Below are 12,699 nucleotides of genomic sequence, written 5' to 3' on the forward strand. Positions count from 1 at the left end.
CTGTGACAGGGTGAGGCTGTTTGTTGGTTGTTGTTCTTTGGTAAAAGGGCACGGATCCGGGGGCAGGGAGAGCAAGCGGGACGGAACAAGGTCAGAATGTTTCCATGAACTCGGTGAGTGTCTTGATTTGTGTTAATTTCGTTTGGATGGGGGAGAAGTGCGCATCACTCCCCAGCGAGCCGCGAAGGAGGTTCGAAACAGCCGACACGGTTCCAGGTTGAAGGAGGTTCGTCTCGCGGTGTAGCATTGCGGGTCAGGTACCTCCATAACTGGCGGGGACCATTGTTCGGCGGTGCAGGGGTTTGACGGCTGTGATTCTGCGCGCCAGGGACCACTACGTTCAAACCAGAGGGGTCTTTCCATCTTCTCCGTGTTATCCAGCGACACGCCGATATCTCTACCATCACTGAGATGATATCGCACCGAGTTCCACGCCGTCGTCGCTACACCCACCGTCAACAGTCAATCATGAATCTATGACCGAAGTCTCAAAATGATGTCCAATACAGTTTCGTCTTACGGGAATCGTGAGCGACCATACATGGCTTTCGACGCCATATCCGTCTCGCCTTTCACCGGTAATAGATGTCTATATATGTATATGTGTATGTATATAATCCAAGCGGAGACTAGCTTCGACCTGCGAGACCCGTATCAACGGCCGCTTAAACTTAAATCACACAAACCCACGCGAGAACCGCCGGCACGCTCAGACGGGGGGAGCTCCAGCGCTCCATGGCGGGGCCCGCAACGGACCTTGCCCCACCGGCTCCCGAAGTGTGGAGTCCTCCCGGCTTAGCCCAACCTCGGCGCGGGACCGACCCGTCTGCCACAATCATGAGGGTCAGCGTCGATTCCATCAACATCGGGGAATCACTCAAAATATTATTCGCCAGACCCCGAAGAGAAGACTGGACGACTGACGAGGGTCTGGGAAGCGACTCTGTTGGTAACCCTTGCAGTCGGCAAACAATCTGGAGCAGTGATGTACATCCTTGTCTTCGCAGCCATCCGCCGAGTCGCTATCCGTAACAGGGACCTTGGCGAGACGTCGTTAGGTGTCAATACATGCCATCAAGGTTGCTGCTTCACTGTCACCTTTGTCCAGGAATCGGCAAGCTTCGTTGGATGAGCCTTGTTACGAGAGAGAGCGAGCGGGTGAACGGACTACTCTGTCTTGCTTGACGCAGCTTTAGCTTCCAGCAACGAAAACCGAGCGTTCCGAAGCTGTCATGTCTGCGAATGAACATGCTCTTTTCATGAGGCTCCATTACTGCAGACCAGACTCTGACCTTTTTCGGGTATAAACGCAGTCGGGACACTCGAAGCATGAAGCAATACAGCCACCATGCAAGGGTAATATGTATCACCCTTGTGTTGATCACAGAGATGTGGTCACATCAAGCGCTGTCTAGGAGCATCCGGATGGCGATGGCCACCCAAGGACTACTATCACTGGTACCATCTCTGCCGCTGTCTAAGAATACAGTCTCGGAAACTCCGGTACGATTAAGAAGTCGGCTAACGACCGCGGTTTATATCGAGGCTATCTTTTGCAACGTTCTTTGTTCGGACGACTGGAGCTGTCTTCACCAAATTGCTCCCGTCCTTCTCTCTCTCTCTTTTTCTCCACTCTACTTTTCTTTCTTCCTTCCTCACTAAATCGAAAAACAGAGAAGAAAGACGAGAATGATAGAGACGGCAACGCATGATACGGCAATTAAGAAAGCGGTGGATAAGACAGCGGTAGAAACGGCGACGATGGAGCATGGTAGAGAAAACAACGCTGAAGAAGGCAATGCTGAAGAATGAGACTGGCGATAGATAATCTTATCGATAGGCGACCTCGAATGAGGACGATGCCTATCGTGAATAATTTCAGGAACTGAAAGGCAGGATACAGAGCATTTTAGGACGATCCTGGACGACACTGTTGACCAATAAAAATCTGGATTGGCAAGATGCCCTGACTAGCTGTAGCTGTCTGACGAATGAGAGTACAGAGAACAGCATTGTACTGCGTAAGAAAATCTGGCTGTACGCTAGAGGAACCGTCCTTCTACTCCGCTTCGGTGGATGTAGCTTATTAGGTAGATCCCCAGACTTTAATGTAATCCACCTCTTCATCGTTAAAGCACGCTTCGATGACTCCATGTACAAACATACATTCAGTACTTGTGATAAAGAGAGGCGCGCTGTTTTGAAGTGCACTATGGCAAAGTGGTGTCTGTTTGTCTGTTTGTTTGTCCATAGTTATCTGCGTTCACTCTAGAGATTCGCCAGCATAGTGGCTTCCCCGAACATGGAGGGATTTAGGATTTTTACCAACCACCAAAGAGGCGGAAGCGTTGGTGATGGTGATAGCACGAAATGCCTTTCAGTGTCGCTCCTTGCAAAAGTAGGATGGGTTAACCTCATTTGGGTTAGAGATTCGTCACATTTTTGAGGTATATAGTCACTTTATCCACGCTTACTTCTGGGTTGTTGAATTCTTACCAGATGGGATGAAAATCCCATTTACCCTGAAATCCAATTCACGCAAAAACTGAAAAGCCCTCGAGTCTTATTCGAAGCGGCTGCTGACTTTTCTCTCTCTCTCCCTTTCTCTCCCTCTCCCCTGTCTCTTTCTTCCCTCCTCCTCCTCTTTCTCCTTACCTCAACTCTGCTCACGTCCCTCCCCCTTTCCCAACCCAATCAAGGTATTCGTTGCCTCTTTTCACGCCCACACATCCCGGACCCATCTGGATCTCTATCCCTAACTCAAAGATGTCTACCAACAATTCCACCGAAGATGACGAACCAAAGTTACCACACGGCATTGTTTTCCAGGATATCGAACGCACAGCTGGCGAAGAGGACGATGGGCAAGACAAAGATCAAGCAGAGACATCTACTCGGTTTGGTTCGCTATGTTGGCCGAACTTCTTAAGCACTATAAAGGAGGGCGACGCCGACGACAACCGCTCCAAGAAGGGGAATCCAAAGTGGTACCAGAAGCTCATCGACGCCGGTATAGAAGAAAACGGGATTCAGCCGGTTCCGCTTGAAGGGAGGACTTCGACGCAGTATAATCAGTTGTTTACTGTCTTCTTTACTGGTTTGTTGTGTTTATTGCCGTAAGTCATTACCCTATCCTTCGGTTTTTGAGGGTCACGACCTAGCCTAGTGTAGCTGATCAGCTGCTGACTTGTCATTGTTCTTGGCTTTTATAAAGGATACCAACTGGCATGCTGGCCACTCTCGAGTTTGGCTTGAGTCTGAGAGATGCTTCGTTGGTTATCGTCTTCTTTGCGCTGCTTACATGCCTCCCGCCTGCCTTCATGGGAATCGGAGGTATGGAGACCGGCATGAGGCAGTTTGTGCAAGCTCGATATTCATTTGGGTGAGTCCCAACCTCCACTTCATCGCACCTATTCCTCCATTTTAGAAGCGCCATGTCCTAACCAACACCCATCCTTCTCGCAGCCTCTACCTAGTCATTATCCCCCTCCTCCTCAACGCCGCCACCATAACCGGCTTTACCCTCATGTCCGCCATCGCGGGCGGGCAGACACTCGCAGCCATCAACCCCTCCCACGTCAGCATAAACGTAGGTATCGTCATCACGTGCCTCGTCGCCTTCGGCATCTCCCTCCTCGGCTTCAACTTCGTCCACTTATGGGAACGATGGACGTGGATCCCCAACCTGATTGCTCTCGTCATTACCGTCGGCTGCGGCGGCCGCTATCTCCATCTGCAATCGCAGCCTGCAGCGCCGGCCACTCCCGCACAGATCCTCAACCTTGGAAGCCTCATGGCAGGATATTTCATCACGTTTGGCGGGATGGTGGGTGATTATTCCATTTACCACAACCCAAGAGGCGTTCTCTCCAAGTCGTTCAGCGCCAGAGCCCGCATCTTCACCTACCTCTACCTCGGCTTGTTCCTCCCTTCTGTTCCACTCTTCATATTGGGAGCCGCCATAGGCGGTGCCGTTCCCCAAGTTCCTGCGTGGCAAGCCGCTTACGCTTCGACGGGCATCGGGGGCGTGATGATGGAGATGCTTGCTCCCGCGGGCGGGTTTGGCAAATTCGTGCTGGTGGTGCTTGCGCTCAGCGTGATTGGAAACATTGCCATCTCCATGTATACCATCTCGTTGAACCTCGAGATGCTGATGCCGCCGTTACCCTTCAAACTAAGGGTCCATCGATTCGTGTTTATCCTGGTGACGATGGCGGTCATGATCCCGATGGCGGTCAGAGCGGCAAAGAAGTGGGAGACTAGTTTGATCAATTTCCTCAGTATCATTGGGTATTGGTCTGCGTGCTTTGATGTTGTTTTGATACTGGAGTTGGTGGTGTTTAGAAGAATGGACTATGCGACCTTTGATCAAGCTATCTGGAACGTGGGGAGGGAGTTGCCACCTGGGTTGGCGGCCTTAGGTGCCTCGATGCTGAGTTGGGCGCTGGTGGTCCCGGGGATGGCGCAGTCGTGGTATGTTGGCCCGATTGCAAAGAGCACTGGGGATATCGGGGTTGAGGTGGCTTTTGTGTTGACGGGCTTGTTTTATCTGCCTTTGAGATGGCTGGAGATCAAGATTCGGGGCCGATTCTGATGGACGACGTGAGTACGACTATAGTCCTGCTAGTTACAAACGGTCAACTCGGGTTGCTAAGGTAAGAAAAGTGGTAGAGGTGTACCTACCATGGCCCTCAGGTAACAAATCAAGGAAACGAACATGTCGGCTACTCCAAGTCGGATATGTGACGTATCTTATTATGGTGCTAATAAGCTTACTGGTATCGACAGGTATTAACATCTTTCGAATACCCTGTACAAGCCCTTGAGGTTCGCGACCTCAAGAATGCCCGTCTGCATGAGCGACTTGGTCGCCACAAGCCTCGACTTGAAAGCCGGAAAAAGATAATGTTCCAATGCGAACCGAACATGGTGTCTGCGAGCAACTGTTTCGACATCGACATCCTCGCCACCACCTTGCACAGACGATGAATCATCGGTACCGATAGTCGCTGGCAATCGCTCAGGGACATAGAAGATGGCCAGTTCTTTGAGGAAGCCCTCGAAACAGGCCTTCTCTTCTGACCAGTTTACACGTGGTCCAAGCTCCAAAAGAAAACGCGGCAATTTGGTCATAGACGGCGTGTAGCCTTTGACCAGTAGTGGGATGCTTAGCAGCTCGCCGGCCGGAGATATTTCAAAAGAGAAATACTCGAGAAGCATCTCTCGCCGTTCAACCAACTGATCTGCCACCAACTCGACGATTTCGGATACGTCCATCTCATCATCTCCGTCTTTATCGACTCTTCCAGTTGCATCTGCTGTTGCCGTTCTCTCGGATTCGGCGGCCATGCTCAGCAGCTCTCGAAGATCGAGAGGCGGATCGAAACGTATGGTACCAAAGTTACCAAAATCCGTCAACCCCAGTTGATAGAAGTATTCGTAGCATACCCGTCCATAGTCGACCAGGTACAACTTCACACCACCCTGGATGGCAGCAAGACGACGACGTTCATCTACAATTCCGACAAAGGTGTGATTGGCAAAGATCTCGGTCAGTTCGTGGTGCATCTCTTCGCGGACTTCGGCGCGCAGTTCGCGTATACTGATCAAGCGACAGGCAGTAGCCTCACGCTCGACTGTCTCGTACTTGATCATCTCAACGTCCATGTTTGTGCCATTAATGGTTGCTTTGAGGCCAGACGTGGAGGGAATTCCATCTCCTCTTGACCCTGCTGCCATGGTTGACGCCGGCGGTAACATACTGGTTATCTTACGCATGTTGGTATCAGTCCGCACAAGACTGGATTCATTGCGTGCTGGGGTCTTGCGGGCTCCTGAAGCCGCACCGCTGGTCTTGGATGGTGTGCTTGAAGACGCTTGTTGATCTGAGGCCGACCATGTGCCACCAGGGAGAAGGGTTTGGGTGAGAAAAGTTCGGCTAGTGTCGACAGCAGCCAACTTTGATCGGATGTGCTCGCAGATGGCCTGGATGATCTCATGTTCATTGAGGAAGTTCACTTCGCGTTTCGTAGGGTGAACATTAACATCGACCCGCTCAGGGGCAATTTCTAGGCTGAGGTAGACAAAAGGGTGGCCGTTCTTGGGGAGAAAGGAAGCATATGTTTGCTCAACTGCCTTTCGAATGTTGGAAGACTCGACACATCTATGGTTGATGAAGAGCAGCAGAGTTGTCTTTTTGAGACTGTAGTTCGCGTTAGTCGCCAAGCCCTCAGCCTTGAAACCCCAGCGGTCATCGGATGTGGAGTATTCGATGAGTTCGTTTGCGACGCTGGCTCCGTATATCTGCCGGATTCTGTCGGTACTCGAAGCACTGGCCTGAATGGCAATGCTTGTCGATGACTCGCCGTGTTTTTTGCACGAGAAAGCAACGTGCGAACAATGTACAGCATAGCGGCCAACCATGTCGATGATCTTGTTGTATTCGTCAGAGGTAGATCGAAACGCGCGCCGGCGCGTTGGAATGTTATAGAACAGATCTTCGACGGTAATTTGCGTGCCTTGTCGTCCAGCGACGGGCTTCGGATCGGGCGACTGGCCGGGTTTTGCGGGAACCAGCTTTCCGCTCCCGTAATGAGCACGCCAGGCGCAGTTGGATTCTTGAGTCTTGGTGGTGACGGTCAGGTGTGCAATGTGGCTTATGCTGGCAAGAGCCTCACCGCGGAAGCCGTATGTTGAGATGGACTGAAGATCCTCGAACTTTTGCAGCTTGGACGTAGTGAAGCGTTCACATAGAATGGGCAAATCCTGCTTGTCGATACCGCAGCCATTGTCTGTGATCTGGAGGAGCTTGAGGCCACCGTCCTTGACCACAATCTCCAACGAGGTAGAGCCGGCATCCACGGCATTCTCCATGAGCTCCTTGAGAGCATGAACAGGAGCAACAATGATCTCGCCAGCGGCAATCTTGTTGACAACGTCTGGGTCGAGTGGCTACAAGTACCGGTCAATAATGTCATTGTCTTGGAAGATGGAGGAGCGTGTCTTCTTACCCTGATCCGACGTGGAGCATGACCGTTGTCATCACCGAGCACGCTCGCCTTGCGCTTTTCACCCCTAGGGCCATCAATGGCCATTGCCTCAGCCATTCCGCCCAAGTTTACCCTCGCAAAGTGAATGAGATTGCCAACAGCAGGCTCAGCTCAGTTAAGACCGGCTATTAGGCTCGAGAGTCAGAGCTGTTGGCCGTCTGGCGAGAGATAACGACCGCGTAAAAAAGCCGTCAAGTTTCCTCTGCTACACGCGCTGGGCGGTTTGCAGACGGATGGTTTGCTATAACACACACGGTCCATCTGTTCCGAAGGAAAACGTGATCCCGTGAAGCTGCCACTCCACCGCAGGCAGCGATAGTAGTCGGGCTACGATCAGGCTAGTTAGAACACCGTGAAGGAATGAGCCAGTCCTACTTTCCCCTACGGACGAACCTGAAGACTCGCGGTTGTCAGTTGTATGTACAAGGCAGGTACGAACGAGATGTTCTACAAATGGAAGGCAACAGCGGAGCCCGGTCACTGAAGTGACCAATGCAGCGGCCCAGTTCGACACTGCCCGCCATGGCAGCCTACACTACAAGTGCGGGACAATGTGGGCCTTGGGCACGTGCATTACCTACGCTCGATTGGGCCATGCAGGACGGGGTATGAGGTCTTCTCAGGCATCACAACGAAGATTTCGACCAACGAATTCGTCACAACCAACCAACCGACAGTTTTCTCATCATCCTTCACACACCAGACGTACAATCAGAGGCAACCCAGTATCGCCCTATTCAAACCACGGCTCACGAACATTGCAAACTTGAAGATCGCCTCAATCATTCAAAGAAATGCGGGACCTTTCCACTTCACCCCGCCATGTCTATGGCTAGTATGGGGTTGACTACATATTTGGATGCGGTTCACGACCACGGATACTCGCCTTCGTTTACAAAGCACGACACCTTGCAAATTGATGGAACATCCACATTTTTCTCTACTTATCTGGTGCCTGTCTGACCTCAAGTCAGCTCGACTGAGCCACAACTTCTCCATCATCTTCTCCGATCATGGAATATCTCATTCTGTGCCGGATCTGCCTCTGCGGCCGGGGTTCGGAAGACTCCAAAGCCAGGCTTCCATTGGGACTGATGTCACTGATTTTGTCAAGTGACAAACACATTACTTTGCGCCCCAGATTCGCAGGAAAATATCATGTCTAGCCTATGATTGTATCTCTTTCTCTTTTCTGGCCTTCTCGAGTTCCCCCCGTCACTTTTATTCCTGATATCAACGAGGTACAGTGTCTTGCATGCCACCCTCTTTCGCTCTGGCTTCATCGGGACCCCTGCTCAAGGGCTGGAAGCCACGCTCCCGCCCCATCCTTTTCGAGGCTTCCGGAGGGCTCTTCTCAGCGCGGAGGTGAATATCTTGCCAAACTCGGTGGGGAGGGATATAGCAGCTATTTCCTGCCTTTGTCATGTCGACGCCATCAGCATCACCAATTCATTTCATCTTCGACAAGTCATACACAAAGTAAACTCAATATCAAACTTCATACCTAAAGATGGTTGAGAAACAATCACCGGAATCTGCTTGGTCGTTTTCTCTGGGATCCACTCCGAGTGATGCAGGCTCCTCTGTTCAAGTTCATGCTGAGAATGGAAGTCCCAGGTGCGTATGCTGACTTCATTATCCCTCTGGCTAGGTTTCGTTTCTGACCATTTAGCAGAACACAGAGCCTATCAGGAACAAAACGACCGTTGACCCCCTCTGTACGAGATCCAACACGGATAACTGTCGATCCTGTCAAAGAGAGATTATCTCGGACGGGCCCGCCATCACCATCTATTTCATCGCATAGCAGCGAGCCACCACTTCGTGATGACCTACTGAGAGATCTTATCCATTCCTACGATACCCATCTCGTCACCACTGCTTCAGTACCCGTCCGCCACAGCCTTAAACGTCCACATGATGGGGCGCTCACAGACACCGAACCCCTAGCAAAAAGAGACAGGCTTATCGAAGAATTAGAACAGATGGCACCCACTGGCAGTAAAGCAGCCATTGAATCCTTACCTACCAGACAAAAAGAGATCAATGAGCACGGCGATCCGGCAGCTTTCACTCGTGCTGAGACCACAATACCGACTATAGAAGGGCATACCAGAGTCGTTCTACCGATTAGGTCGTCCACGAAAAGACAGACCAGTCGGCAACAACGCAGACAAACAACCGCACTGCCTGAACAGCATGAGCATGCGGAAACAAAATCAGAGCAAGGCACCTGAGAAAGCCGCCTGCTTGATGATTCTCTGCAGTGACCAACAGCATTGATGTAACTTCTGGTTGATGATCTTGTGTTTCTTTTTTTCCTCTGCTCATGCAAGTTCAACTTGGCCTAGGCCTTACGAACCAAACAAACAGTCAACAAGGCGTCCTGACAAGACATTTCTCATTGCGTACACCTGAGATCATGGTACCAAGAGGGCTCTGATGTTCCGTCAATTTATCAAATTGCTCCTTGTTGTTATGCTTAACGTGTTACTCCGCAAACCATCAACCCCTCTCTCCCGCATATTATTAATTTTTTCCCCCTACAGAAAACGAGCCAGCACGCAACTGGCTCCAAACAGGGACCTGCTAGGTCAGCAGGAGATCTTCCGACTTGAGATATCAGGCCGAATAGCTGGGATATATAAACTGAATAGCTTCCGCGAGCACTCATGTCACCCACCTAGCACGCCACGTTAAGCACATAATAAGCGGTCACCATGGACGACCAAGTTTACTCCTTCATCCATGGTCTAGGGCATATCGGAGAAGGCCTTCACCCCGCCGACCCCCATGCTTCCAATGCACATCCGATACTGCCAAAAAAAAAAAAAAAAAAAAAAAAAAAAAAAAAAAATACACAGCGCCAGGGTGCTGATGAATGACAGCGACACCATCAACCTTGTCAAGAAGACTCAAATGCTGCAGCAAGTGTGATTAAGACAACGAGCAGAGATGTTACGATTGCCCTCGAGAGCTGACCTCTCTTCGCGACAACCTTTAGGAGCGGCTGTCGAGAGTGAATACAGGTACTAACTCTACATCTACCGGCACCCACCAGACAGATGTGAATTACTATCCTCTTCTCTACGTCCGCATGACCGCCGCAGATTTTCTTGAGCATACTCGCATGCTCCTGAGGAAAGACACTCGAAGAATTCGATCAACTTCAAAATCCTCAAGGCGTCGGTACCGCAGCTGGTCGAGTGGGGGTGCATCGATGTCTCGATCACGCAGAAGGCGGAGGAACAGCTACAACAACGGCAGTAGCTGGTCGAAAGGGGTCCAATCGATATCTCGGCCGCGCAGCAGACGCAGCAGCAAACACAAGTTCAGCAGGACCCCTCATCTTTGCCCTCGCCCTCTTCCGAGCTTTATCAACAGGTAGCTGCCCCTTCCTCCTTGACTTTAACGGAGGGATCCAATACCAGTTTCAGTCCCAGCTCCAAATCAGCAAGCTCAAGATCCACGCTACCCTCGAGGACATCAAGGTCCAACTCCACATAATGCTCGGCATGATCAACAGTATGTCTCGAAACATCCGACGAGAAGTCATCACGCGCCATGAGGAGGTCAGGGATTTGTTAATCCGCAACCGCAACGGCAATTGCGATGAAAATGAGGACGACAACAACAACAACCACCACAACCACAACGACAAAGGGAAGGGCGCTGACAATGGAAATTGTAGTGGCCACAGAGACGGTTTCCACCATGGTTTACCGCCTTCAGCATCACCTGGTCCTGGATCCTTACATCCGAGTCCTCGTATTCCCGATGAAGTTCGCGCGACTGACGCCATGATGTATCCAGGGATCTCATCAGAGCAGACGGGCGTTTCCGTGCGATATATATCTCTTGCCTGCAGCATCCAGGAACTGTCGGCGATTATAGGGAGACATTAATAGTTATTTTACAGCGACTACAAGCAGAAAAGAGCTAAAGTCGCAGGGAAACAATCAATCAGAATCCAGGCCGCGAACCCAGTGCCTGAGGTTTCGCCTCGTTCCTCAATCAACGAAACCGAAGTTCATCAACATAGCAGTCCTATACCAAGGGGCAATGGTGTATGTACCCCTTTTTTTTTTGTGTCCAGATCAAACTATGTAAGGTGAATGATGGCGGCGCAGAGAGTACAGGTATATTGTAGAAAGGCAGACGAATATAGGAGTTCCAAGTGGCAATGGGTTGGTTGGCGCAGAGGAAGGAAAAGAAATTAGGACGAAGGAAAGTATGAGTTACGTGATAAGAAAGCAGGGACTTCAGAGAGAAAGGGACAGCAGGGAAGAGGGCAATCGAGAAATACGAGAAATACATACAAAATCGTGATTTCCCAAATCTATATCCGCTGCGCAGCATGTCATGAAACGATCAAGGTGGACTGACTGCTAGGGGCATTTGGTGAAGCCATACCGTTACGTACACAAGATGCGGATATTTTCTTCCCAGAAGTACCTCGAATCAGCTGGGCCGGCACGCCTTATCCTCATCGTCAAATCAATATTAAGGTATGCCGCAATGAACCCATTTTCTGCCATCAAAGTCATCTTCGTTACAAGATACGTAGCTATCTGGCAAGCTGCTATTGACCAGAGGTGGCACTCTCTGAACCAAACCATATCAGCTATCGATGTACCAATTTGCTACTTAACGATCCAATCCCAGACTCTGCACTCGAAGAAAAAAAAAAAAACCAAAAAAAAAAAACCACCGTACTGCCTGGGCTTTCACTTTCATAACTATACTACATCTTTTGTTGACGGTGATGCCAACTGATCTGAATAGGCACAAGCACCAGGGGGATGTGGTGTCTCAAGTTGAGTACAGTAATGTACACTACCCCGCCTTATCCCGCCTTCCACTGACCTGACGAGGCTTATCTCACCTAACCCTACCGGACCCTTAAAGTAGCGTAAGAGGTGTGTATGTGGGTGTGTGTGAGAGAGTGAGAGAGAGAGAAAGAAAGATTCCCGAAAGGTGGGATTTTCTCCGAGATTAATTAGGTTGCCGTGCTTCCGGGGCCGTTGGACAAACCAATGAATGAGGGATGTTCGCAGCGGGTGCAATCCTATGCAACAGGGTGTAGACTTGGCCTCGCTGCGGCGAGATACCTACCCAAGTGTAGTACGTACAGATCGGTGAATGTTGGAATAACCTAATGTTATATGTGGAAATAGGTACTGACACCAATTTCCATGCCTATGCGGAGGGAGTTAGGTAACTATTGGGCTTCTGTAAAAAGTGGTGTGAGATTATGATAGCGTGCTAACAGACACCCGCCAGATAGCAGTTGGCTCTTGACATCCTGGAGCCTGTACGGATTACCTAGTTTACTGTGTAATTGCGCGCCGTCAGCGTGCATGTATTCCTGACCATCGATCCATACTGCGCATCAAGATGGGAGTTCTGAATTAAGGGTAGTTTCTACTGCCACCTATTGTAATTGTGTACAAAGTTGTCGTTTTATCAGTGTAGATAATATTGAACGTCGTTGGCGAGAGGAATGAGCCGAATAGTCACCTTAGCTTATATTAGTCAATTCAAATAGGTCAAATGCAAACTGAAATAAGAGACCGTTCCCGTGTGCCCTTTGATGCATATTAATGCGAATGTTCAGAGCTTGGTGGCTTGTGTTTCGGAAGAAGAAGAA

At 50.3% G+C, this 12,699-nt stretch overlaps 6 protein-coding genes across 6 annotated transcripts; 5 read left to right on the top strand and 1 right to left on the bottom strand.

Annotated features, from left to right (window-relative positions):
• The first annotated feature begins 387 nt into the window (after window positions 1-387).
• Window positions 388-1,958, top strand: B0T23DRAFT_386592 (uncharacterized protein). Its single transcript, XM_062837629.1, has one exon. It carries the CDS (start codon window positions 1,330-1,332, stop codon window positions 1,660-1,662), a length of 333 nt encoding a protein of 110 aa, XP_062689887.1. The 5' UTR covers window positions 388-1,329; the 3' UTR covers window positions 1,663-1,958.
• Window positions 1,959-2,766: 808 nt separating this feature from the next.
• B0T23DRAFT_322436 (permease for cytosine/purines, uracil, thiamine, allantoin-domain-containing protein) lies at window positions 2,767-4,594 on the top strand (the record flags this gene model as incomplete). The annotated part of the gene is made up of 3 exons (XM_062835296.1): window positions 2,767-3,116; window positions 3,215-3,382; window positions 3,466-4,594. The coding sequence occupies 3 exons, from the start codon at window positions 2,767-2,769 to the stop codon at window positions 4,592-4,594; spliced, it is 1,647 nt and encodes a 548-aa protein (XP_062689888.1).
• Window positions 4,595-4,791: 197 nt separating this feature from the next.
• B0T23DRAFT_398448 (uncharacterized protein) lies at window positions 4,792-7,106 on the bottom strand (the record flags this gene model as incomplete). The annotated part of the gene is made up of 2 exons (XM_062838362.1): window positions 4,792-6,951; window positions 7,011-7,106. The coding sequence occupies 2 exons, from the start codon at window positions 7,104-7,106 to the stop codon at window positions 4,792-4,794; spliced, it is 2,256 nt and encodes a 751-aa protein (XP_062689889.1).
• Window positions 7,107-8,446: 1,340 nt separating this feature from the next.
• Window positions 8,447-9,528, top strand: B0T23DRAFT_213854 (uncharacterized protein). The gene is made up of 2 exons (XM_062833606.1): window positions 8,447-8,666; window positions 8,725-9,528. Exons 1-2 carry the CDS (start codon window positions 8,560-8,562, stop codon window positions 9,284-9,286), a joined length of 669 nt encoding a protein of 222 aa, XP_062689890.1. The 5' UTR covers window positions 8,447-8,559; the 3' UTR covers window positions 9,287-9,528.
• On the top strand, window positions 9,390-9,850 carry B0T23DRAFT_213860 (uncharacterized protein). The gene has a single exon (XM_062833607.1). The coding sequence runs from the start codon at window positions 9,492-9,494 to the stop codon at window positions 9,747-9,749; it is 258 nt and encodes an 85-aa protein (XP_062689891.1). The 5' UTR covers window positions 9,390-9,491; the 3' UTR covers window positions 9,750-9,850.
• B0T23DRAFT_446697 (uncharacterized protein) lies at window positions 9,770-11,008 on the top strand (the record flags this gene model as incomplete). Its single annotated transcript, XM_062840974.1, has 2 exons — window positions 9,770-9,800; window positions 10,233-11,008. 2 exons carry the CDS (start codon window positions 9,770-9,772, stop codon window positions 10,952-10,954), a joined length of 753 nt encoding a protein of 250 aa, XP_062689892.1. The 3' UTR covers window positions 10,955-11,008.
• Between the last annotated feature and the right edge of the window lie 1,691 nt (window positions 11,009-12,699).

This window comes from Neurospora hispaniola, assembly GCF_033458365.1.
Source record: "Neurospora hispaniola strain FGSC 10403 chromosome Unknown B0T23scaffold_7, whole genome shotgun sequence".
In the NCBI taxonomy this organism is placed as follows: Eukaryota; Fungi; Ascomycota; class Sordariomycetes; order Sordariales; family Sordariaceae; genus Neurospora; species Neurospora hispaniola.

Coding starts and splice junctions, on each gene's coding strand:
- B0T23DRAFT_213854 (XM_062833606.1), top strand. CDS start 8,560: ATGGTTGAGAAACAATCACCGGAATCTGCTTGGTCGTTTTCTCTGGGA. Junction 8,667..8,724: donor GCTGAGAATGGAAGTCCCAG/GTGCGTATGCTG, acceptor ACCATTTAGCAG/AACACAGAGCCTATCAGGAA.
- B0T23DRAFT_386592 (XM_062837629.1), top strand. CDS start 1,330: ATGAAGCAATACAGCCACCATGCAAGGGTAATATGTATCACCCTTGTG.
- B0T23DRAFT_213860 (XM_062833607.1), top strand. CDS start 9,492: ATGTTCCGTCAATTTATCAAATTGCTCCTTGTTGTTATGCTTAACGTG.